At 39.2% G+C, this 26,491-nt stretch overlaps 1 protein-coding gene across 5 annotated transcripts in view; it reads right to left on the reverse strand.

The window, feature by feature from the left end:
- Lims1 (LIM zinc finger domain containing 1) overlaps positions 1-26,491 on the reverse strand; it is an 87,436-nt gene that overhangs the window by 33,062 nt on the left and 27,883 nt on the right. Inside the window, exon 1 of one of the 5 annotated variants that reach the window (XM_060369524.1) lies at positions 23,668-23,931. The exons of 1 other annotated variant lie outside the window; for it this stretch is intronic. In XM_060369524.1, coding sequence (XP_060225507.1) covers positions 23,668-23,774 — 107 coding nt within the window. In that variant the 5' untranslated portion in view covers positions 23,775-23,931. Of the gene's footprint in view, positions 1-3,285; positions 3,498-23,667; positions 23,932-26,491 lie in introns of those variants that run through there. 3 more of the 5 variants (XM_021656722.2, XM_021656724.2, XM_021656718.2) reach the window with 3 other exon arrangements.

The raw sequence follows: 26,491 nt of genomic DNA on the forward strand, positions 1-26,491 counted from the left end.
ACCACTGCAGCATGGGCAACCTATAGTGGGCCATACTGCAAAAGAAAACTGACTCTCCCTTCTCTAGGCACAGCCAACTGCCAGTAGCTTCTCCACTATGGGTGAGGCCTCACACACCCCTTCTCTCCATGAGATAATATCTTAAAGTCAACCTCTATCCCTTTAAAATAACAGAATCTAAACTTCATGTAACTGAATGTCATAATATAACCTAAATTTAGATTATACCTTTGGTTAGACTGTTGAAAACAACTACTTAAAACGACTGAAAATTAAACAAGATACCTCAATTCTATTAGACTGTAAATAAGGCAAACACTGAATACTAACAGTATAAAATGTATCTTTAAATCACAGAATTTTATGTAATAAAGACCACTTTCCAGATGGAAAAACAGGTTCAGATGAGGACGGTTAATTCAATATCTTTGAACTAGCTTCTTAGTCAATGAATGACACAGGAGTAGAATCCTGGCTTGCTGCTTACAGGGAATCATCCCCATCACAGAACACAGCCTTACTGAGAGTTCCTGAGAGTTCCTGGTAGAGATGCAATCATGTTTTACAGCTCAGGTCAGGAGAATGAAACCAGGCAGTAAGTAGTGTTGAATGCCTGACAGTTCCCTCAGGAGCAATTCCACGACACCTCAAAACACAGGATGTGTTCAATGAATAATCTCAGGTTTCTCCAGCCACTGGTGCTTCAGAAGTAAGGGACCATGGCCAAGGCAAAGAATTAGGTGAAGATTTCACATAAATAGCTATTTTGTTTCTGAAAATTTCAGAAATGAAGGTTCCCTATGCTGAACAGTCACTGGCCAAGTTATTCTTCATAATTTTACAAATAGTTTTTTTGTTCGTTTGTTTTTAGAGGCCTACTCTATGGCAGAGTTATATGTCTACCAAGTCTGCTCCTGGCATAGCTTCTGACCTTTCTGATATTTTATCAGTGTATCACCACCAATGGTAAGAGACAGATGGTGTGGAGAGCCTCTAACTTTATAGACACTTTAACCAGCCACTTTAACTATTGCAAAAGTGGCAATAGTTATTCTTCACCCCACCCCAACTGAGGACAGCTCTACACTTGTCTTCTTCCCTCAAATGTTTCAAGACAATTCTATTTGTAACCTTGCCAAAAGTAACTCTACGTTGAATTCCCACATTCACCATTTCAGACCAATCAAACTGTACTTTTAATTATTAACCTCAAATATAAAATAGAAATGTCACTGGAAAAAAAAAGAAAAGATGGGGCCAGTGATGGTACCAGGTAATGGTACTGCCAAGCCCAAAGATTTGACCTTCATCCCTGGAACTCACATGGTAGAAGAACAAAAGTGACTCCAATACACTATCTCTGACCTCCATGTATGTGTGCCCCACCCCACTACACTTTTTATAAGGAAGGAGGCAGTCTCAGTGCTGTGTAAACCTGGCCCAAACACTGTGTAGACAGACTTCCACTTTGTCTTTTCAGAACTAATATGAGATGAGGAGATCTGGACAGTTTTAATGAAGTTCTACTTAGATCTGGGCACACTCTTACAGAAAGAGTGACCAAATAGAGAAGGACACTAATCCACATCTGCTCAAGAATTCTCAGAAGCTGTTTTGAGGATGAAATAATTAAAACACACACACACACACATCCCTGAAAAGCAGAAAGTGCCATTAAAAGACATGGCATCATTATAATTCTAAATTCTCTCCAAGGATACCCCAAACCTCAGTAATCTTAATGGACCTCCCCAAAAGCTGGAGAACATTCTGGGATGTCCTGATTCACTACCACTTAACTCCCTGATTCTCAAGGTATGGGATGACTGGTTCTCTCAAAGTTTTGAAGTACCCTCTGATCTACATCTCTGTGCAGAATGCAGAAGCAGATTGGAAGGAGGGATTTGTATCAAGAAAAACATCAACAAATGTGCAACAAGGTAAGGCAATGGCATCCTTCTTTCTATATTATTAACATGTAATAAGTTATTTTTAATTGAATTAATAAATATTATTTCTCATACAAGAAGTATTGGATTTCAATCCCCACTGCTTTTTTTTTTTTGGGTGGTACTGAGACAGTCTAATGAGGTCCTTGGATAAAACTGCTTTTACCACTGACCTGTTTATATTCACTACATTCCAGACTTAATTTATGTTTGCATAATCAAGCAGAATTGGCAAAATGGGTAGACAGATTAATGTTTTATATATATATTATATAATATATATGAATATATACATATACATATATTAATTCCTTTTAGCAACAAAGGAGGACTAGGAAACAGCAATCACTTGCCTCCCTACTGACCTCATGTTTCCCTTTCTTCTCACCTTCTTGTTTGTAGGCTGATTGGTTTTCTTTTTCTTTTTTTGAGATAGGTTGAGATAGGGTTTCATGTAGCTCAGGCTGGTCTCAAATTCCTGATTCTCAATACCTCCCAAGTGTTGGGATTACATGCTCAGCTCCTCTTTTGCCTGACTCTCCTGTACACATTTTTTCTTTACAGTTGGCAATATTTAATGTAACATATGTAGAAGTTATTTTAAGAGACAAATCATTAGATTATACCTAATTGCTTAATTTTCCAGAAAATGGTTTTCACTAAAAAGTGTTAATGAAAAAAAATGTTGATGATGAAGAAAATATGGGAGTAGGGAGAATGTATTTCTATGAAAGCCTTTAGGACAGAGTCTTGACTGGGCAACGAGGACTGATGTTATGAACGTATCTCTACAGGTTGGCAGCACAGGAAACTAAAATCAAGCTTTCCATTTTTTAACATTTCATTTATCACCACACACAAAACAAAATTTCTGCTCTTAAATACAACAATATTCAAATTCTGTTATCAAATATCTTGAGAGTTTACTAACAACCTCAAATATTAATTATGGAATAATTCCCCAACAAAGTATTTATCAATTAAATTTTTAGTTTCATCTTTGAGAACTTTCAGAGTGTATTTTTTTTCCTGTTATAGATCCTGAAAACACAAAGTGCCAACTTTTCTTATGGATAACACAATGAAAATGTACCATCATTAGAAAGATGAGAACTTTCTATTCTTCTCAGGAAGGTGGTATTTTCCTTGACACCTGTTAATGTCCTCTGGTGAAAGTTTATGAGACAAGACAATCTGTGAGCCACCCCAAGCCCTCAGTACACCCTAGAAAAGCCATACTAAATTAAAACACATTAGCTGAAACAAATGGCTAGGGAATGCAGAGTGCAAGAACTGGAGATTTGAAAGCCCACATTCCAAGAGGAGAGACACTCACAATTTCGCATAAAAATCACAAAATTCCTTGTAGACTTTTACATCACTGTGCCTGCGCTGCAGGTTGGACACAGCTCTCTCGTCTTCATTCCCATTATCTTCCAGGACACTGTTAAGGGTTGTCCCGGGGATTTCTTCATTTTCTGGGATAGTGCAGGGGAGTGCTCGTCCTGGGAAGGCCATTGTACAGGCTTGAGAGTTCAGAGTCCTGAGATCCCGAGCAGGATACAGAGAAGAGAAACAATATCCAGGCCTTCTGTTTCCCAGCCAGGGTTACTCCCACTGTTCCTACATGCGTCACCCAGCTGCCAGGGTCACTACTGACTTTTCATGTTAAAAGCTCAGTAGCACAGCAGTCTGGCTCTATTACAGCTCCTAGGAGCTCTCAAAAACATTTCATATGGCAGTGACAATCTATTTCTGAGCGATTCTCCATTTGGGTGTATACATCTTTTGAAAAGATTAAGCTTCAGTGAGGATTTGTGAGTGGCTAAAATGAAGCATTATGTAGTCTTTTGTTATCTTTGTTCTTCATACAAGAAACAATATAGTAAGGGCTTCAACAAATAGATACAGTGTAAAACAGAAAGAGCTAGAGTTTAACTGTAACTCTTCTATTTAATCCCAGCTAATCTTGTAACAGGAGTCATGGATTCCTCCTGGTGTTCCTGCTATATTTAGCTCAAACTACTGTCTTGTAATTGTGTTTGTCATGATGATAAGAACAGCATAGCATGAGGCCACACAAGAGTTCAGGGTTTTCCTGTGGTTCCATTCTTTAGTACAGTAAGACATCCTACCCAAAGCAAGTACCCTAAGGAACTTGTGATCAGACATAGTACAGGTCATTCTGGTAACAGGAGAGCCATAAAACCTCCAACACACACTCAACATACAGTTGAGACCTAACTAACAGTATGTATCTTCAATCACATCACCACTAATTCTATGAAATGGGTGTTACTCATAAGTAATAAAACCAAAGCCACAAAGAGACTGAAAAATAAGTGACAGGGTCAAGACTTAAGCCTAGGAGTTATAATGTAACTTCTCTGAGAGAAAATAGCTGAACAGAATCACTGGGAAATAAAACAGGTGAACTCAAAATCAGTATGTGGCAGATACAAAATAAAACCAGAAGCAGGAAATGAGATCACATCTCCCTACTTTGAATCTAGAGATATCAAAATGATGAGGAACTCAAAGACTGTGGCCTAAGACCTGCAGAGACCTGAAGCTGATAAATGATAAAACAGGGGGATCACTAGTTTTAAATAGTAAAGAAACAGCTTCATGGTGCAAAATGTTATCCTTTCTATTTATCTATAGGCCCTCATTTTTTGTTTGTTTTTATAAGTAAAACAGAGGAAAGACAGAATCAGACAATCAATTTCAGGCTGAACATGTGCCACTCCTTCAGTTTCCTCTCTGAAGTAGAGGAAACAGAGAGGTGGAGTTGGGAGCCTGACAGTGGCATAGCTGCTCCAGTGCCTTTGAGTGCAGAGCTACTATGGCCACCAATTAAGCAGGACAGTGCTCTCTTCCTATAGAAGTCTCTTTACTGCAGTCCCTGACTAATCTGTTTTTTACCTGTATAATCTGTCATTTGTGGAATTCCAACATATATGATGGCTGACGTTGGCTTTGTTTATCACTAAGATCTGTCCAGGTTGCTATACACATAAATAGAATTTGCTCTCGTGTTGCTGCCTAACATTCAGCAGTATTAATGTATGTATGGTCAAGCCATTCATCCACTGCAGAAGAGTAAAGTACTTCATAATTTTAGGCTATTACAAATAAGAATTGCATAGAAGCTTCCGTGTAAATGTATATTTATATTTCTCTTGAAGAAATGCCTTACAGTGAAACTGTTGAGCTGTATTCCAATCATACTTTAACTTTGGAAATAACTACTAGGAGTGGTAGTACATACCAGTAATACCAGCACCTAAGAGGCTGAGGCAAAAGGATTTAGAGTTTAGTGCCAACGTGGCCTCCAGATGAAGGCCAGGCTGAGATTTGTCTAAACAAAGCAAAGACCAGCCTTTTATTTGGCTGGGGTGTGCTCAGCAGTAGATTACTTGCCTGCCATGAGCAATGAAAAACAAACAACAAATAAAGATCCTCCAGTCAGTGACCTTATATTACAAGTCCAAAACCTCCCACAGAATATAATTCTCCCTCACACCGAGAAGAAACTTGTGGCCTGTAAAGACACATGATGATCACATAGCTGCACAAAGAATCTAAAATGTCCCCTTTGACAATCCAGCCAATAAACAATCTCTTATTCTACTCCTGTAAATTGTCCCACTACCAGCCTGCAGGGAGGCAAAGCTGACACATATCTCTGGGTCTCCAAATTAGCAGATCATTCAGCAAAACTTGATGCTACAGAACTGGCTTCTAGGCATGTCGGATAGTCATTGCTCTGGATCAAATGTCATACTACAGAAAGCAGCTAAAAGATATTTTATTTAGTTTCCTCTATCCCCATCCTTGAAATTTATTTCATTTTGGTTTTGGAGACAGTTTCATAGCCAGCTCATATTCAGTATGTAGTGGAGGCTGGCCTTGACTCCAAATTTTCCTGCTTTTACACCCTAAATGCTAAGATTATAGGCAACTATAATTATAGTTCAACTGTGCCAAGTTTAAGCAGAATACTTATGTTAGATTTTTTTTTTTTTTGGACAGGGTCTCATATTGTAACCCAGGCTTGCCTCAAACTTGTGGTTCTTCTGCCTCAGTACAGGAATGCTGGGATTATAGACATGTGCTAAAATACCATGTATACACATTTACTTTTAATGACCTATTTGTTCACATCAATGTTTGACATTTATACACACACATACAGACACACAAACACACATACTTCTGGCTTAACACTTTAGTCATCTTAGTCACATTATTTTTTTGGGCAAAGTGTAGCAAATTCAAAATGTTCTCTACTAGCTATTTTGAAATATTCAATTAATTGTTGCTAACCAGAGTCATCCAATGTAGTATGACATAGTCCATCTGTACCTCAGTTTCCACTGGCTGCCCTCTTTTCATTAGCCAACTCTTTCCCGTGCTTAGTCAGTGGTGGCCACTTTTAGATAAACTTTTGCATTACAAATATAAGTGGACACATGTATAATTTTTGTACTTAATTTCATTTAAACAATGATTTCTAGTGCTGAATAAGACAATTTCTTTCTGTTTTGATGGTCAAACAATATTTTACTCTGTATATGTGTGTTTGTGTGAATGTGTGTACGTACACTTGCATGTACAACATGATTTCCTTGACACTGGAATCTACAAAATAAGATCCATTCTACTATATTGAAATGTATGCTACCTGGCTTAAATGCTTATGTAATTTACAAGTCCAGTTTATTTTTGGTAATGGCTCTTGGTTCTTATTATTAAATGTAGCAAAAGAAGACCTTAATTCCACAACTGTCTGGTAATGACTGACATAATCAGCCCTTTTATTTTTACATGCTGGAAGAATAACACAGAATTGTGGATTGATGAAGAAGGCTACTGATGCACGGATATAATACCACAAAATCCTCTATAATCTCTATGTGATTTGTCTGTTATCTTTGTAATTTGTACTTGATTGCTTAAGAGAAAATTTTTAAAAAGAGAAAAAAAATTACATAATGAGTGGCAGGAAATCTTCAGACTGCCAAAAGACACCAACCAATATAATTTGGATAATAGAAATTGACTAAATACAAAATTTCACCCACATTCTTAAATCTCAGCCACACGCAGCTGAAGACAGGCACCAAAGCATCAAAACGTAGTGGAAGGGTTCCGTGGTGCTCTTTGTGGAGGGTATAATTGAGGTGTACAGCACAATCAAGACTTTTTCCTTGGGGAAGTAGGCGAGAGGACTACGTTTCTTGTAGGCCTCAGGAGGGGAAAGCAAATGACAGCCAGAGAGAAACCTAACTCATTAGGAACAGTACTGACACTTGCATATGTTTCTGTTGGACGGGGTCAGAAGCTACCTGAGAACAGAGTGGGTAGAATGAAAATTACAGGAGATCAGAGAATATGGCAAGTCAGAGGCTTTTAAAATTAGAACTAAAATCAAACTTAAGAAATAAAGACAGTGCTGGGTGGTAGCGGCATGTGCATTTGAACCCAGCGCTGGGAGCCAGAGGCAGTTGTATCTCTGAGTTCGAGGCCAGGGAGTCTACATGCAGAGTGAGTTCCAGGAAAGGCTACACAGAGAAACTCTGTCTCAAACAATAAAGAAGCAAAGATAGTAAAGATGACTTAGTAGTTCAGCAACTACTTAGTCAGTTTTAATTTTTTAAAAAGATTTTATTTTATTTATGTGTGCACAGTTTGTGTAAGTGAATGCAGTGCCAACAGAGGCCAGAAGGTGTCAGACTCCCTGGAGCTGGAGTTACAGGAATTTGTGAGCTATTGGACATGGGTGCTGAGAACAGAACTTAGGTCCTCTGGAAGAACAGAAAAAGCTCTTAACTGAGGAACCATCTCTTGTGCTCACATTTTATATCTTTTGAGCTACAATTTTCCTTATAAAGATAAATCTGTATGTATTTTATGCATATGTGTGTACACATGTTGTGTGTATGTGTGTGTAGTGTACTGTCACTACCTTGGTTGCAAACCAGTTGATCATAAATATATGCATTTATTTCTGTCTCCTCTCATCTACTCTATTAGTCTGTGAGTCTGTTTTTATGCCAATGCTATGTTTCTTAGGTTAATAATATTCTGCTCAGGACTGCTTTAGCTATTTGACAGTCTTGTGGATCAATCCAAATTTTAGGACTACTTTTTCTACTTCTGCAGGGACTGTCACTAGTAATTTCTTTTTTTTTTTTTTTTTTTTCCCCTTCAAGACAGGGTTTCTCTGTGTGTAGCTCTGGCTGTCGTGGAACTCCCTTTGCAGACCGGATTAGCCTCAAACTCAAAGAGATCCGATTGCCTCTGCCTCCCAAGTGTTGATCTTATTATGTGTATTGGTGTTTGTCTGCATATGTCTATGTAAACATGGAGGACAGAAGAGGGTATCAGATTCTCTGGGGTAGAGTTACATTGTGGGTCACCATGTGGGTGCTGGATTGAACCTGGGTTGTCTGAAAAAGCAGCCAGTGCTCTTCTTCTTTAAGCCATCTCTCCAGGCCTTAATGGTATTTTGATAGGAACTGAATTTGTTGGTCACAATGGGTTTTATAGACATTATTACAATTCATGAACATGTATATGTCTTTCTAATTTGAAAATCCTGTTAAATGGTGGCTAAATTTATTTTTAGATCTTTCTCTCTTGCTCTTTTCCTATTTTTTTTCCTCCTGTGAATCAGATTGCTTTCTCGATTTTCCCCCCTGAAGTTTTGTTATTAACGATGTATATAAAAGCCATTAATGGGCTGATGACATGGCTTAGTTGGATCTTGATGCCAAGTCTGATGACCAGAATTTTAGTTCCAGAACCTAGTTAGTGGAAAGAGAAAAGCTGTCTTCTGATGTCCACGTATATATGTGGCATCTGTATGCAAGCAAACACACACACACACTGAGGAAATAAATAAAAGTTTTGAAGCTACTAATTCTTTTCCCATTTATTTATTTATTTATTTCGTGTGCAGTGTTCTGCCTATAAGCAGATGAGGGCACCAGATCTTATTAAAGATGGTGGTGAGCAACTATGTGGTTGCCGGGAATTGAACTCAGGGCCTCTGGAAGACCAGCCAGTGAGACATCTCTGAGACATCTCTCCAGCCCCTGAAGCTATTTATTTTTATGTGTGTGTGTATGTGTATGTATGTTTATAATCTTTAGGTTTGGCTATACATTAAATTATATTGCTACAAACAAGTAATCCGAACCTCTTCCTTGTCTGATCACATGTGTGGGGATCAGAAAACAACAGTCCGTTTTCTCCGACCACCATACGAACTCTGGGGATTGAACTCGGTTTCTCAGGCTGGCCTATAGGTGCCTTTACCTGCGGTTTTATCTCTTAAGTAGAAGTTACTTCAACATAACTACTTTGTAAATCAGGGTAGGTGGTCTTGGGTGGTGTAAAAAAGCAGGCTGAGCAAGCCATAGAGAACAAGCCTATAAACAGCATTTTCCCACAGCCTCTGCAGACTTCATTTCCTGCCTCCAGGTTCCTACCTTGACTTCTTGCCCTGACATCCAAGCTGTAATAAACCCTTTCCTCCCCAATACAAACCTAGCTAAGACACTGGGTGTGCCTAATGTCTTGCTGAGACCAAACTATACACCACTGCACTGCAGTACATCATGAAGCCAGCTGCAGGGCTTCTGACTCCACCAGTCTGCTCACTTCATGACTGCAGTACAAACAGCCAAAGATCCAAACATCCTACTTAGAGATGTCACACAAAGTATTACAACTGTTCCCAGGAGCTTAAATACTTAAAATTTGAACATATTCATAAGCAGAATTGTCAAAAGGAGCTTTTGGGGGTGAGACAAAGTGGGGATTAAATCTAGGGCCTCAGTGCTCCAGGGGAGGAGCAGTCCTGTTAGGCCACAGAGGAGGACTTTGCAGCCAGCCCTGAAGATAACTGATAAAACAGGGTCTAATGAAAGGGGAGGAGGTCCTCCCCTATCAGTAGACTTGGAAAGGGGCAGGGAGGAGACCAGGGAGGGAGTGTGGGGTTGGGGAGGGAATGAGGGAGCAGGATACAGTTGGGACACAGAGTTAACAAAATGTAACTAATAAGAAAAAAAATAAAAAAGACAGGATCTTGCTACAAAGCCTAGAATGGCCTGGTAGTCACTATGTAGTTCAGGCTAGCCTCAACCTCATGCTTTTGGCCACTAACCCAGTCTAATTGGTGAGCTCCACACTGCAGTGAGAGATCCTGTGTGTGGAATGCTGTCCTCCGAGCATGACCTGACTAGTGCTCTCTTGCACTGTTAGCAGCCGGGATTACTTTAAAAAGACCTGCAGAAGACTGAGTCCAAGAGGCTCATAAGACCTTGCCCCTCTCCTACAAGATTTATAAGCAGGTCTGGCATGGTGGTGAACACCTTTAATCCTAGCACTGAGGCACATTTCAAAGTCAAACTGGCTTACATGTAGTGAGCATCATGGCAGCCAGGGCTATGAGAGACTCTGTCTCAACTCTCTTTGTCTTTGTCTGTCTGTCTGTCTGTCTGTCTGACTCACACACATACACACACAGAGAGAGGGAGGGAGAGAGAGAGAGGGGGAGAGGAAGAGGGTAGAGGTAGAAGGAGAAAGAGTAAAGTTTATACAAAAAAAGTTTATAAACAATTAGGATTATTAGGAGGGCCTTATGAGCCACACTCCCCCTTTGCCCCCAGGAAAATATAGACATTAATTGCTGCTTTGGAGAAAAAGATATTTTTCTTCAGTGGTATAGCTGCCCATAAACTGATCAAGTTCTTGCAAGTAGCCCTTCAACCACATTCTTTTAAGTCTAATTAAAGTCATTATTTTACCAAGCATTTGAGTGGAATTATTTCTTGATCTGTTGTGCCTTGGTCTGAAGTGAAAAGATGTTCGCTTGTCTCCAGGACAAAGTTCACATAACAACCTCTCAAAAAGTCAAGGTGGGGCCTGGGGAGATGGCTTATGGTTAAAGCACTTGCTAGGCTAGCTGTCCTCTGAGAGGCCCCACCCAGCAACATATTGAAACAGATGCTGAAACTCACAGCCAAACACTGGATGGAGCACAGGGGGCCTGTGGAAGAGTGGGAGGAAGGCTAGAAGGACCTGGAGGAAACAAGAGCTCCACAAGAAGACAAGCAGAGCCAACTAACCTGGGCCCAGGGTGACTTGAGGAGACTGAAACAGCAACCATGAACCATGTATGGACTGGACCTAGGACCCCTACACATATGTACCTGATGAACAACTTGATCTTCATGTGAGTATCCTAGTAAGGGGAGCAGGGGCTGTCTCTGACTAGGACTCTCTTGCATGCTTTTCGATCACTTCCCTCCTGGAGGGACTGCCTTGCCAGGCCACTATGGTAGAGGATGCACTCAGTCCTGATATGTCTTGATATAATGGAATGGGTAGGTGGGGGAGGGCCTTCCCCCTTTCTGAAGGGGAGTGGAGGTGGAATATGGGGAAGAGGGAAGGGGATGGGACCAGGAGGAGAGGAGGGAAGGAGCTACAATTGGAATGTAAAGTGAATAATAATAATAATAATATAAAAGCACTTACTAGGCAAACACTGAATTTGAAAACAGTTCAGATCCCCTAAACCCACATCAATGATGGGTGGTTGTGGCAGCCTGTCTGTGATTCTAGTCTCAGATTGAAGCAATCCCCAGAGCAAGCTGTCTAGAGAGACTAGCCATATCAACAAGCTCTGGGCTTAAATGAGAGATTCTTTCTCAAAAATAATAGAGGATGATGCCTAACATCAACCTCTGTGTCCACATGCATGTTCAGCCACGAACATTTACATAGCCATGTGCACACACACATACAAACATGCATAAAATAAAAACAAAACCAAGAAGGACAACTTTTGAGGAATGACTTCTGAGGTTGGCCTGCATATACCTGTGTACACATATAGACCACCCTACCATGAACATGCAAACATACTTGCACAAATGCAAAAGAAATTGGCTTTGTAGTGAAAAAAATATAGCTTTTACATATCATTATTCCTCCATCCATGCATAAAATATACTGTATCAGTGATATGAATACCATTCACATTGTATTAGGTAATACAGTATACAGATGATTTAAAATGAAAGACTTGGGCAAATTCTATGCAAGTACCAGGCCATTTTATAAGAGGCCCAAGCAGCCACAGATTTTACCATCCCCTGGCTAGGATGGAAGAAGTGGAGGTGCATGGGATTGGTTCTAGAACCAATCCCCACCCCACTGTAAGTGATGAGTGCAGAATGGGAGAGCTAAAATATTTATTCCATAAAATTTTTATGAAAATCCATCACTAAACAAAGAACTTAGCAACAACTACCACTAGAATGAAGCTTTGTCAACTGCTACCAAAGATTTCTGTGCATATTGGGATATTCAAATCACTAATGTGGCCAATTAAATTACCACTTGGCAAAATGAACTATTTTCCCTGTAATTCTCTATTTCACTTAAGTGGAAAATTTCATTTGATTTTCCTCAGACTATTAAAAACAAAACAACTATGATTAACAAGTAAGATAATGGAGATGGAAAGTTATTTCCCATTTCCACTTTGTAGGACAAATGTAGTATGCTTTCTTTTAAGATAATAAGGAAGTAGGCAAAGTTCAACCAGAAAAAGATAAAATTTTCAGTTAATATACTATTTTGCCTTGTCTATTCAAATTGCTTCCTAATTGTAGAAGACAAACAAAGTTATTACCAAGAAGAATGAAAAAGTAGTTAACACATTTTCTCATTGTTTTGTTTTTGTTTTTGAAGACAGGGTTTTTTTCTGGGTAGACTTGGCTGCCCTGGAATGCACTCTGTAGACCAGAATGGTCTTGAACTCATAGATCTGCCTGCCTCTGCCTCCCAAGTGCTGGGATTAAAGGTTTGTGCCGCCACTGCCTGGCTAACACATACTTTCTTAACTAACTTAAACTGAATTAACAGTGCATATACTTTTTATGGGTCTGTACTAGTGTTGTTTATTGAAATTAGTAAAAGCACTTTGACTTTTTTGTATCTTTTTTGGTTTATTTGTTTTTGTTTTTTTGAGACAGGGTTTCTCTGTGTAGCCCTGGAACTCAACCTGTAAACCAGGCTGGCCTCACCCTCCTTGATTCCCCTGCCTCTATCTCCTGAGCGTTGGGATTAAAGGCTTATGCTAATACTGCCTGGCAACTTTACTGTATATTAACCATAATCATAGATAAAGTTAAAAAAAATTAAAAAACATGAAGTGTTTGCATTAAAGTAACAGTTACAACCCTGTACTATCAATGCCCCATCCCAGGTTGCCTGGTATAAGGCTATTTACTTATAATTGTACCTAAGAATTGACTACTGAAATAAAACAGGGCTCTCTGTGTCAACTCCTCAACATCAGAAATGTTCTGCCCCAAACTGTCCTAAATAATGCAATCAATATTTCAGCTACTCAGCTTTAACCAGTTTAACAAGCATTGATAGCCTACTTTGGGGTCCATCTCTCATGAGGAATTTCAGAGTGACTCACACAACAAAAACCTATCCAAAAAACATTTGAGTGTATAAAAGATACCCTACTAGGAAAAGTGGAAAGAGGAACAGAAAAGAACCAAGCTTATTTTCTTTCTCCATGACACTCTCTGACTTAAACATTCTAAAAAATGTGTAAAGAGAAAGTAAGAACCCCTCCTTCCATAAAACAACAGAGCCAACCAGCTGACAGGCCCCAGCTACCTTCTTTCTACAAAGACACATCCTTACCTGAAAAAGGAGATGAGAATTGATCTGGGAAGCTGCCAAATGTATAGAAAAAGTCATAACCATTAATAGCAGAACATTGAGAAACGTCATGAACAACGGGCAGTCTGGGGCAGGATGAGTGGCTGGCACCTCATTTTGTAAGTTGAATTTGCCCTTCCCTGTCACCCAACAATACTTTATATTTATAAAATGTGTAATTGTCAAAGAACTACTATTATTCCCTTCACTCTACAACCCATCCAATGAGCTTAACTTTAGGAAGACCAAACACTATGTTCTGTATGCAAGTCAGTCATAGTTGGACTTCTCAGACTCTGTATCCTGGTCGTCTCTGAGCACTGTTCTCAGTAGTCCATCAAGCATCTGCTAAGAGGCAGAGGACCAACACTGTCAGGGCATGGCCTCTGCTGACACCTATACAGCTCAGAGTCTTTAGCAAGATCACGGTTAAGAGACAGCTCCCTGGGATACAAAGCAAATAGCCTGTGATTAATATAAATAAATAATAAATAAATAAATGTGTGAATAAAGAGACAGCTCCCTTGACTACAATAACTGCAGCGAACTCCTGAGGCCTAAACAAATTTGGAGTGTTTGATCAACTTAAACCAACTTAAACATTTCTTTACATTTCCCTCAGAAGTAAAGACTTTGCTCTGATTTTTCAAATATTTTTCCTAGAAAATATCCCTCTAGTAATTCTTTTATTGCTCATGTTTTTTAATTCTTATCATCATGCATTAACATATTCTTACTCCTAAACAACTTTTTAGAAAGATACAACGCCACATTTGAGAAAGCTCCAAATATAGAAGAACAGTATTTTTAGCTGTGTTGACCTAAGAGATAGCCATGTTACCAGAGAAACCTTTTGGCGTATTCAGGAGCTCTTTATATGGCAATGGTGACCAGCAGCAGCAGCCTGTCTCTAAGGTACATTCTTATTTTAGTTCTGACTCAGCAGAGCTTTCTCACTGAACACAACTGCCAGCTAGCTATACTGGGACAGGAAGTCAGTGGGAGCTTTTATTCTTGACTAAACTTACTAGGAGGCCTACTTCGCTGACAAGGAAAAGAGAAAACCATGAAAATTTCAGTACAGAAGGAAAGAGGTAAAACACTTCATTCAAGCCAAAGGTCTTTCCTTGTTAAAAATCATATACTTCCCATTTCCAGTTACTTTCTTCATTCAGAATATACCCATGTTTTTTTAAACACATTGGCCAGAATATAGAGACACAGAACTTTTTCTGTTATAGTTGAAATGGTTCTTGCCCTTAATAAGCTTTACATTTTGTGACGTGCAGAGAAAGACAAGGAATTATTTTAGCTGCCATGACTCAGATTTTTAACATGAATGTGATAAAAGATGATGTGGAAAAGAGACCCCAGGAGTCTGATGTTGACCAGATGGTGGAACTACATTGACAGTTCATAGCTAGGGTTGCAGCCACTCTAAAATTTTTCAAATACCCTTTATTCTGGCCTCTGAAAGCAGGTCACATGGTTATGAAGGTCTTTGTTCAATTCTTTCTCTCTTCTCAAGAGGAATTCCATGAACCTGGCAACTCACTTCCTTCTGGGAAGTGAAACATTGCTGCCCTACATCTTAGTTTTTTAAAGCAGCACTCAAGCTATGTCAGTAGAGGGCACTGGAGATATGCCATAGGGTTGGGTTCCCTGAACCTGCAGAGAGCAGGCATAGACTCCTACAGAATGTTTGGCTTTCCCACTGTCCAGCTCCCCCAGGTCATTGCAGTGAACGGCATTTGCAATAGTGTGCTGGACTTCTTTGGTACCTATTAATTAGTAGTGAGTATCCATTCTTCTGGCAGTTCTGCAAGACAGAAGTAGCAGGTGTGTGTGTGTGTGTGTGTGTGTGTGTGTGTGTGTGTACACGCAGCTTCCCTTTGGAGACTCTTATCTAAGCCCTTGGGGCAGTGGCTATTATATGGCAGCTTATCCTATTCTATTGCTAAACCAACAACATCTATTAAGAGCTGGCCTGGAGAGGTGGTGTAAGAAACAGTTCTTTTCTATCAGATAGCTAACCTGACAAGAGCCTTCCCTTCTAAATGAGTAGAGAAGCAGTCTGGTCTCCAGCATCCACACTAAGCTCCAGACCCAGGGGATCCAATGTACTCTTGTTTCTTCTCTTGGCACCACACTCATAGGACACACATTTCACATAGGCACATACATACATAAATATAAAACTAAAGAAGTTATTTTTCTTAGACATTCAACTTTACAAAGCATGCATTTTCTTTTCTGACTGAACTAAGACCAACAGAGGAAGGAGGATCCTGCAGTTGAAGAGTTCTCACACTTTTGGGCTCCTTACCAACATGAGGAAAGTGTCTCACTTAGAAAATTAAGACAGCTGTATTTGCTGCTTAACACTAGGAAGAGGTGGAAAGAGTGGGTAACCAAGTAAAGGACAGCCCAGTGAAACAGAGTTCTCAGAAGGACACATAAGAAAGAGGAACCTGAGGTTTTCAGTGAGTTTTCTTTGCTTCAGCAGATGAGAAAGCACCACTGGCAGAATGTACAGTCACCAGGACAAGGTGGATGAGAAAACCAGCTCCAAAGGCAACGTTTAAAAGGCATTATAACAATGGTCTAGACCACTTCTGCTATGAAATAAGCTTTTATGAGATGAATTATCACACCTCATTCTCTTTTCTCCTTCCCCACTATTTATCAATCTCTCCCACAGACATAAAAATTAAATCTAACAATGGGCAGACTTAATTAGCCTAAACCTTAAAACAGAGCAGCTGCAGTAGCAGAGCAGAATCAAGTCTATCATACCTTCCTTTCTCTCTTGCATACATTAGCAGGAGACAGAAACAGAAGAGTGACTCAAGTGTCTTCCTAACAAACTCTGTTCAGCATGCTTCCTCCTGCCCATTCTGGTATAAGTCCTTGAGGACACTGCTCTTTCCTTTGATTCACAGAACCAGGTCCTCTGCTGCCTCAGCAATGGGTACCGCTATCTCCCAGTTCCCACCTCAACTACAAACCTGTAAGAACAGTGTGCAAGAAAGAATCTAGCAAATAGCTGGGGAAAAATACTATGGAACTCAGGCAGATTACTAATGTGTCAATTATTCTGTAACTGAGCTACAAATACATATAGGTACCATGTGGGTTACATTTGTGTGTATACTTCTTAACATTTAATTACTTAAAAAATGCAAAAAAAAAAAAAAAAAAGGCTGAGCATGGAAGCTCACACCTGTAATCCCACCACTCAGAGGACAGAAAGAGGCAGAAGGATCATTATAAGTTTAAGGCCAGCCTAATTTACATAGTTCTAGGCAAGCCATGGCTACATGGCTATATACCAGGTACAAGAACTGATCTCAAAAAAAAAAAAGTAAAATTAAATTTAAGCCTTTTATAAACAGAAGTGCAATCAGGAGTTTTAGTTCAAGACAGCAAACACACTTAAAATGGTATGTGTCCTACCTGGTCCTTTCACTTGAACCTTGAATCAAGCATTAGTAAAAACAATCTCTTTCACAGCAATTCATAGTTAAGAAAGCAGGAGTGTAGTAAAAACTAACATGGCACAATGTCAAATGACAACTATGGAAAAACAGAGAGAGACATATTAATTAGGAGTTCTCTTTCTGTTTTAAGACACCAAGACCAAAAGCAACTTGAGAAGGAAGGGGTTTATTCCTGCTTACAACTCTCAAGTCAGACTTCCTCACTGAGGGAAGTCTGGGCCAGAACTAAAGGCAGGAACCTGGAAGCAGGAGCTGAGGCAGAGGCCATGGCAGAATGCTGCTTACTAGCTCACTGCTCTGGGTTTGCTCAGTTTGTTTTCTTATACAACCCAGAACCACTTGCCCAGGGGTAGCAACATCCACAGTGAGTGGGGTCCTCCCATATCAATCATTAATCAAGAAAACACCCCCACAGACCTGCCTATAGGCAAGTTGATGGAGGCATTTTCTCAACTGAGGTCCCTCAGAATACTTTATCAGGATGACAATAAAACCAACTAGGACAGAAGACAAATTTTCAAAGAGGTTAGAACCTATCAACACACCAAATGACGAACCATTGAGAATGGTAATAATAAACTAATAAAATAACACCAAGAAATGGCAGTGAAAATGCTGTCCCATCTATAATGATAGGTATCTATGCTGCCTGTACCGGAAAAAAAAAAAAGCCCTGAATTTGGATCCGAACACTACAGAAGAAAAGTAAAACAAAACAAGTAGCAAAGCTGGGTGTGGTGGGGTATAACAGTAATCCTAGCACTAACAAGTGCAGCTCAGACAAGAAGAACATGAATTTGAAACAAACCTAAATAGTGAATTTCAGACCAGTCAGAGCTATAGTAAGACTGCCTCAAAACAAAGAACCCCCCAAACAAACAACAAACACAGCAAACCCCAAACAGTTTTTACCTCTTTAAAAGCAGTCATCCCTCTATATGTATCCAATACTTATCTAGTATATTACAGCAAATGACCACATGACTGTTTTCAGAGATAACCTGTCCATAAACATTCTCTGAAATACAGGAAACGATTCTGCTAAATGAAACAATCTTGAAAGACATGTACTACATGTTTTTTTTCTTATGTGGGAGAGCCCAGATTTACACACACACACACACACACCATGAAATTACAAAGAGGATCATGAGAGGGAAAGAAGAGATCTTAGAAGAGGGTGACAGAATCAGAAATGGGGACTCTCCAACCAGTGTAGTAAGTAGAAGAGAAGAGGGGACAGGCAAATTAGACGGGCAAATTAGAATAAAGTGAAAAGCCACATATGTATAAAAATACCACAATAAAACCCATTTTTTCACATATGTATTTAAAACTTTAAAGAGTCTTTAAAATCTAGTTTTAATTTAAATTTTCTTAAAAGGCTTATGTGGGGGGAAAACCCTATTAAATGACTTACAGTTAAGATACTGGCAAAAATAAGGATTTAATTCCCATGTGATAGGCAAGACTGCTTCCTGGAATGGAGAAGGAGGGGGAATTGCCTGGCATACTTTATTAATCTAAGCACAAATATAATCAGAAAACAGTATTGCTTTGCTCATGTTGTACTGTCAGTGCTCTTTCTTTCTCATTGGTATGCTACTTACTCTGTAGATACAGAGCACCTCTAGGCACAATATATACACACTCACTTATATACTGCTTACATAAACGACTTTAACAGGTCAAGTTGCCTTCCTTTTGCTTAGAAATTCCATTTGAATTTAGGCAGCATGAACCATTATTCATATTTTGGCTCTAGAGTTTTAGCTACATGTATTCTTATACTTTCAAAGCAAGGAGTCAGAAAACAAAATCAGGAGGCTTTTCTCTAGCTCATTCACCATTACTAACCAGATAAAGAAAGGTTTATAGAACACACAGAATTACACTCATTCTCCTACATTCCTGACCAGCTGTGTTTCCACACTAGTAGAGCTGAGAAGTTAGGACAGATGGAATGACCTACACGGCTTAAAACATGGATTTTCTGAACCAAAAAGCAATGGCCAAACTTTGAAATTACTAGGCCATTTTTTATTCAATAATAGTAACTAATAACTCTGCTTATACAACCTTACTTCTTATCCCTATGGAGGCACAGTACATTTTAATTGTTTATCTGTGTGTGTTTTTTCCTGTTATTAGTTAATGTATTAAGAGCATATCCCCAATGTCATGCAAGTAGCTCTAATGAATGTAGACTGAACCAAAGGTGCCTAGACAAATGTGTTACAGAGTAAATCAAAACACTCACAACCTACAGTAGTTTTTTTTTTTTTTTAAACAAAAATTTTCCCCCTGGCAAGTGTCTATGAAAAACAAGTAGAAAATACATTCAGATTAATTACCCACAAGCAAAACAGAAGACTTTAGGTTTCACTTTTAAGCTTAAAGGTAAAAATTTAACTTTTAAGATATAATTTATTCAGAACTTCCAGGTAACCAATCTTGTTTAAAAAGATTTAGTTATTTGTGTGTATCTGTGTTAGTGTAAGTGTGCCTGTGGGCACACACCACACGCATATGTGGCAACCAGAAGAGGGTGTCAAGTTGTTCCCTCTCTCACTCTCTCCCTCTTCCTTTGAGGCAGGGGTCTCTCCCTGAGCCTGCGGATCAAGGCCCCTGCTCTTCTTCCATAAGCTAGAAGCCTGAAAGCCCCACCAACCCTCCTGTCTCTGTGTCCGCCCCTCTTAGCGCTGGGTAACCAGTACTTATTACATGGGAGCTGGGATCTGAACTCTGGTCCTCATGATTGTATAGAAAACATTTTTTAACCACTGATCAATCTCTCCAGCCCTGAAGATAACAAAACTTATTCTAAAACCCAAGCATGGGTGCAGAGTCTATTGGTAAGAGCTCACTGTGAACAGGGGACCGTGCTGGCTGCAGCCCTGGGTCTAAACCACTCAAACATTAGCAGCCCTGTGTTTCTCAGTCTTGCTAAAGCCCACACAATTATTTGAAGATCCAATGAATAAGCACTTGCTCCATCATTTGAAAACTATAAATAGCATGAAAGGATAAGCATGTTAGAAAAAAAAAACAATTACTGAATTTACATTTCTATTATTTTTATTATTATTATTAAATAATTATTTTATACAACAGTAGGTATTGAACCCAGGGCCCACATACACAGACTAAAAATAAGTAAGTGGAATAAAAGCCCAACTTCACCAGTTGTCAAGAAAATGGATTTAAAATCTTGTTGAGGTTAACAAAATGGAAAAGCTGACAAAATAATTTTCTCATCATTATAAAAGTTGGTGGCTATGTGGAAACACAAGAAATTGTATATACTACTGGTGTGAATCTGTTTAGAAAACAATTGAGCCAGATATGAAAAAATAAATGTAGACTTAGCCAAACAACCTAGCTATTCCAAAATGAAAGTAGCATACATCCAATATATGATGTGTACATGACTTTCATTAACAGCTTTATTTGAAATAGCCAAAGACTGAAAATAAATCCAAGGTCAAATTCAACAAATTATAGTCTTGTTCATAGTATAATAATACAATGGAATCATTTATTGATACCTGCACCAAGATGAATGAGTCTCAAAATAACTATGGTGAGTTCAAGAAATCAAAACAAAACACAAATATAGGGTGAGAGGGATGATTGAATGGTTAAGAGCACTTGCTGCTCTTGCAGAAGACCTGGGTTCAGTTCCCAGCATCCAAGCAGCAGCTCACAACTGTCTGTAACACTTCAGTGTGGGAGACCCAATGCCTTTTTCTGGACTCCCAGGGCATCAGACATGCATGTGGTACACAAATATAAATGCAAGCAAAACACCCATAAATGAAATTTTAAAAACAAAAAGTATCAAACTCTAAAAACTGCAAACTAATCTAGCTACAAAAACTCAATTAAAGTTATCTAGGAATACAGGAAAGGAGAGGGAGATGGGGAAGAACTACAAAGAGATATGGGGATGATAAATATACTATCTGGACTGTAACTGATGTGTCATTGTACATATATTTAGCAATATTGATCTAACTTATGTACTTTACTGAGACACAATATAATGACTTTTTAAAAAGTGTAGAGTAATGGAATGACCTTTAATCCTATCTTCTACTGGATGAGATTACTGTTGTAAGCTAAACTGTGTCCCCATAAAAATGTTATGTGTGCTGTACTCTGTTAACTTTACATTTCATGGGATAGTGGTATAACCTCTATAACCCCAGCATTTGGGAGACCAAGACTGCCATATGTTAGAGCCCAGTCTAGAGTACATAGTGAGATCTAAGACAGTTGGGGCTACATAATGAGACAAACAAAAAAATAGCCTTCACATATTCACTGTGCTCCTAAATTACATGAACATAACTTCAAGTATGCTTTTTGATTCATTTCAGAATCCTGATATATTCCTGGTTTTATCTATGCATAAAGCTAATTGGCAGGTAGTAGGAATGGGTAGGACAAAAGCATAACTACAGGAAAGAGAAGCAAAGATCTAGATCAGGGATCAGGTGAGGATTTCTGTAAAGGGCCAGATAAGGAATTTTTGTTTTTGTGGGACATGCCAATCTGTATCATGGTGCAACTTCCAGTTTAACACAAAACCACCACAGGCAACACACAGAAAAAAAGCACAGCTATGACCCAATAAAACTTTATGTTCCTATACTGAAATATGAATTTCATGCAATTTGCACATTAAGAATAACTTGCTCCATAGTACAGGTTGGCCTCAAATCCACAGAGATCTGCCTGACTCTGCCTCCTAAGTGCTGGGATGAAAAGTACAAATGGGCTTTGTGCAATAATGAGATAACATGAAAGATACTTGGTATTTCATGTACTCAAAACAAAAACTGCTTGTAGGGAACACATGTTGATCCTATGCCAAAAGATGTTCCCTGAATAAAGAGGTTATGTCTTATTCATCCGCACACAGTAGACATTCAATTAAAATTAGATAAATGATGTCTTAACCTCCTGACACCATTATTGCCCTGTACTATTACCAAGATAATGCTTGCCTCACAGAGATGGCTGTGAGGACTTTTATAATGGTAAATGATATAATGATATACAATGTTGGTAGTTATTTTATACACATTTAGAAGATCTGAGGTACTGAAACTTGAGATACCTAACTTCAAATTCATTACTCTCCTGATTTTTCTTAGCTAATAAAGCTGTGTTAATACTAAAATACAACTAGAGGGGAAAACCCATCTCTCTAAACTGATTTTAAAAGTCCATGGGAAAACTGAAAACTATCTACTTTTTCTGTTTCAACTGCACTGTAAATACGGAAACTGATTCTAAAACTGTTAGGAGATGAAAGAAGCAGAAACACAAACCATTGTTGTCATCACTGAGGAATTACATAACCAGAATGGGTAGAAAAATAGTTTTCTTTAATTCACTGAAACAAACAACATTTAAATTACTTTTTTCATTTAAGTTCTATGGGATAAAAATCTAGTTGTTTTAAAGATCACTGTAACTATATAAATAAACTACCTCTTAGGTAGTAAGTAATATACAAGCAAGTTTATTCATGGGTACTTTGAGTCTGAAAATAACTATAGGTTAGTTTAAAATATTTTACAGATATTAAGTTTTTAAAACCGGCAAGTCTAAGAATACTCAATCTAAAATAAAAACTTTTTTTGCTAACTCCATTCTTGAATTCTGAGTGTACGGTCTGGACTCATGACATGGTTCACTGGTTGGTAGACCTTGCCTAGTGTGTGTGAAGATCTGGGTTGGACTGCCCCTCTCAAAGGGAGAGATTACAAACTAAAGCTAGATACAGTAAACTGTTTTTCCAAATGCTTCTCTTTATTGAAGCTTTCTGTCAGTAGGAAAACAGAAACACTTCTTATCCAAGAAAAAGAAAATCCAAATCCTCTTTCACAGTAATACAGGGGCTTAATGCTGCAGGGACTTTCAGAACATCAAATTTACAAGAACTTTTTGTTAGTTACAGAAAAAAAAAAAGCTATTATTTGGCTGGTTTTAGATAAATTAACTTTGAAAACCAAAACTAATGTTTGTTAACTTAGTCTCCAGATTTTTGATGTCCTTCATTCCTAAATTACATTCAGTAGTTCCACAACATTCCTTTCTTCAATAACAAAGAATCTCAGGAACCCCTCCCAGCCCCCACTGCCACACACTCAAAGTTAAATTTCTCACAGAAATCTGCTCTGATAGACCCACACAGCCACCTCTAACCCACAGGGAAATCAACTCTTTCCCGTTGAAAAGCTACTCTGGAGCTGCAGCTACAGATGCGCCAGTAGCCCAGGTGTGGAGATGAGCTATTAAGAGTGTACAGGCTTGGAAAGAGTGGGAAAGGGCTCTAGTGCCACAAAGAGGTTCCTACCCAAAGTACACTGCATCCACAAGGCTATGAATCCCTGCTACAATCATCAGGAACCTTGACCTTTAGCCAACCCTGACTCTGCACTCACCTCAGCTCTTCCTCAGGGAGCCCATTTACTCTCAGACTATGAGGACGCTCTCGCCTTCTCCGGTACAGGCCCGATTGTGAAAGCTCCTTAAGCTGTAATGCAGTCATAGTTTTCTCTGCACAGCAATTAAGGAGACTTTGGAGCGCTTATGCTAGGCGAGTGTTGCCAGCTCAGAAAGGCAGTGTCCTCTGCGGGCGGACCTCAGCACACCTGACTCTGAGGGAGAAAGCACCAGGCAAAGCAGGCCAGGCCAGTCGGCTGAAACACAGCTTCCTGTTTCTTGTAGGTACACACCCTCCCCAGCAAGACATGACTTGCCTTATCTCTGGGCCCTGTACCTAGGGGAGGGGGAGTCAGTGACCCATATGGCCCACGTGGCCACCAATAAGCAAATTTCTTATGAACAATGACAGCAATTCCTTTATAAAATCTCTCCAATAGTCTTTCAAATTAGAGTTGGAGAAAAAGCTCTAGCAAAGTAATGCTTGAAGAAGGGTCCTGCCCTAGTTTATTTGCCAGGAAATCCATTAACATTTCACAGACAGCTGTCAGTATAAAGAAGTGCCTGGTCATCAGGAGCTCTTTGGGACATTTTCCCTAAAAAAAAAAAAAAAAAAAAAGGCAGAATTTCTAAGAAAGCAGTCCAACGACCTCTCAAACTCTAAATCCTCCTTAGAAGAAAAGGGGGTGTCTCAGCCACCCCCTCTCCATTAAAAATTACTAAAAAAAAAAAATCATAAACAGGAGGAAGAGCATTTCTTCTGCTAAATTCTCTTAAATGATTTTTTGATTCTGTGCCTACTTTTTCCCTACTTTTTCTGAATAGCCCCAACTTACATAGCTACCTCTGCTGGGTAACACTTATCTCAGGTTGCCAGCCTACAAATGCCAGTATTTATCTATGTAGTTGATCTTGGTAAGCAAGATGAAGGGGCTGCAGATCACAGAGGACATGGGAAATGCTGTGTCACTTCTCCAATAATGTGAACAGTACACCAGGCAAGGAGCCACCCACCAGGCCAATTATGTCCCTCTCAGGATATATACCACAGCACAAATACAGGCTGGCCGCTGGCTAGTTCTTAGTCAAAAGCTTGATTCATGGCTCCAGTAATTTCTATTTGGGCAATTTGTACCATTCTTTTCCTTTTAGACACCTCTCAACAAGAATACAGAAAAGGGGATGGAGAGTAGTGTATGGTTAGTGTATGGTAAGGCCATGGATTCAATACCAAGCAGTAGTCCTCCCCTCCAAAAAAAAAAAAAAAAAAAAAAAAGGTATGTTTCTATAGCATAATATAATCAATAGCTTTACTTTAAAAAGGGGTGGACTTCTTGTTTTTTGTTTTTAAACTGATGCAATTCACTGACAAGAAAACAGAGCGTGGTAACTACTGAAAGTTACTTACACAGGAAACAGATAACTGTGTGGGATGGATCCTGTATGAAGAGTCTGTGGTTAAAAGGATGTGAAGACAGTAAAAAAAAAAAAAAAAAAGACAGTTCTAAGCCCTGTAACAAACAAGCTATGAAAACTGTTACCCTTTGACTTTTCAAATGGTTGGGCTGACAAGCAGGAATTTTAGTAAATCAATGTTTATGCACCAATGAAATTGCTATAAAGAATAATATTAAATTCTGAAGGATCTTTAAACCATTGTCTTCATGAAGACAAAGGGAAGGAGGGAAGGGAGGGAAGAAGGGAGAGGGGGGAGGAAAGAAGGGAAAGAGGAGGGTGAAGGGGGTAGGGAGAGAAACAGGAACTTTGCTTTCATCCTTCACCCTTGAGGATGCATATTTAGGCCTGTAAAGGGAGCTAGGTAACAACACACAGGCACCATCAGGGACTCCACAGCTTTGAAAGAAAATTTCACACACTTCTGCAAAATATACTATCAACTAGCATTTAGCCTGCAGCCATAACTGGCCCTACACCATTACCAGGTGGGAACACATACCCAGCCAAGCACATAAGAGACATGGTACATCAGAGCACAGATCTTAGATCTTTTGAGAAAAAAAAAATGTTGTTGTTGTATTGTTTCTAGAGAGAGGGTCTTAGTATGTTGGCCTTGCCGACTGGGGACTTGCTACACAGACCAGGCTGGCTTCAAAATCAGAGACCTGCCTCCCTCTGCCTCCCAAGTAAAGAAATTAAAGGTGGGCACTACTATGTCCAGCCCCAAGTTTATATTTTGAGACAAGGGCTCATGTATCTCAGGCTAGCCCTGAACTCACTAGGTAGCCAAAGATGTCTCTGAATGCTTTTTCCTCTCATCTCCACCCTCAGGTGTGCTCCAACTACTTCTGGTTGCCTGGTTTATACGACTGACTATGGGTATTCTTGCATCTTAAGCAAGTATTTCACCAGCCCCAGCCCTCAGACCTGAGCTACATATATCTTCAGACCCCAGATCTCTCCCCTCTCCCCCAAATAAACTTTCCCATAGAAAAGTAGTTACCAACCATGCCCAATTTTTCTTTTCAGATATAGTTCAAGGCTCTTCAGTTTCATATCTGCACAATTTTTATAGTATGAGAGGCCTAGACAAGTGCTTATCCTCACACGACTCTAAATAGAAACCTTTCCTAAGATTTTTGACTGCCAATTCAGCCTTGCATTCAGTGAAGGACTTGTACCCTCATTTTTCATGTGGCCTCACCTCTGTATATTCATAACTAGAGATTCTGCCTTTTCTTGAACATTTGTAGTAGTGATCACTTCATAAAATTCCTGGCTCTGTCCTATTCCTAGTGGTTACAAAGAACAATGGTACCCACAAGTTGCTATGGCCAGAGTTTTCCAGCCTGTCTCTACTCTTAT

Source organism: Meriones unguiculatus, chromosome 16 (genome assembly GCF_030254825.1).
Source record: "Meriones unguiculatus strain TT.TT164.6M chromosome 16, Bangor_MerUng_6.1, whole genome shotgun sequence".
Taxonomy (NCBI): Eukaryota; Metazoa; Chordata; class Mammalia; order Rodentia; family Muridae; genus Meriones; species Meriones unguiculatus.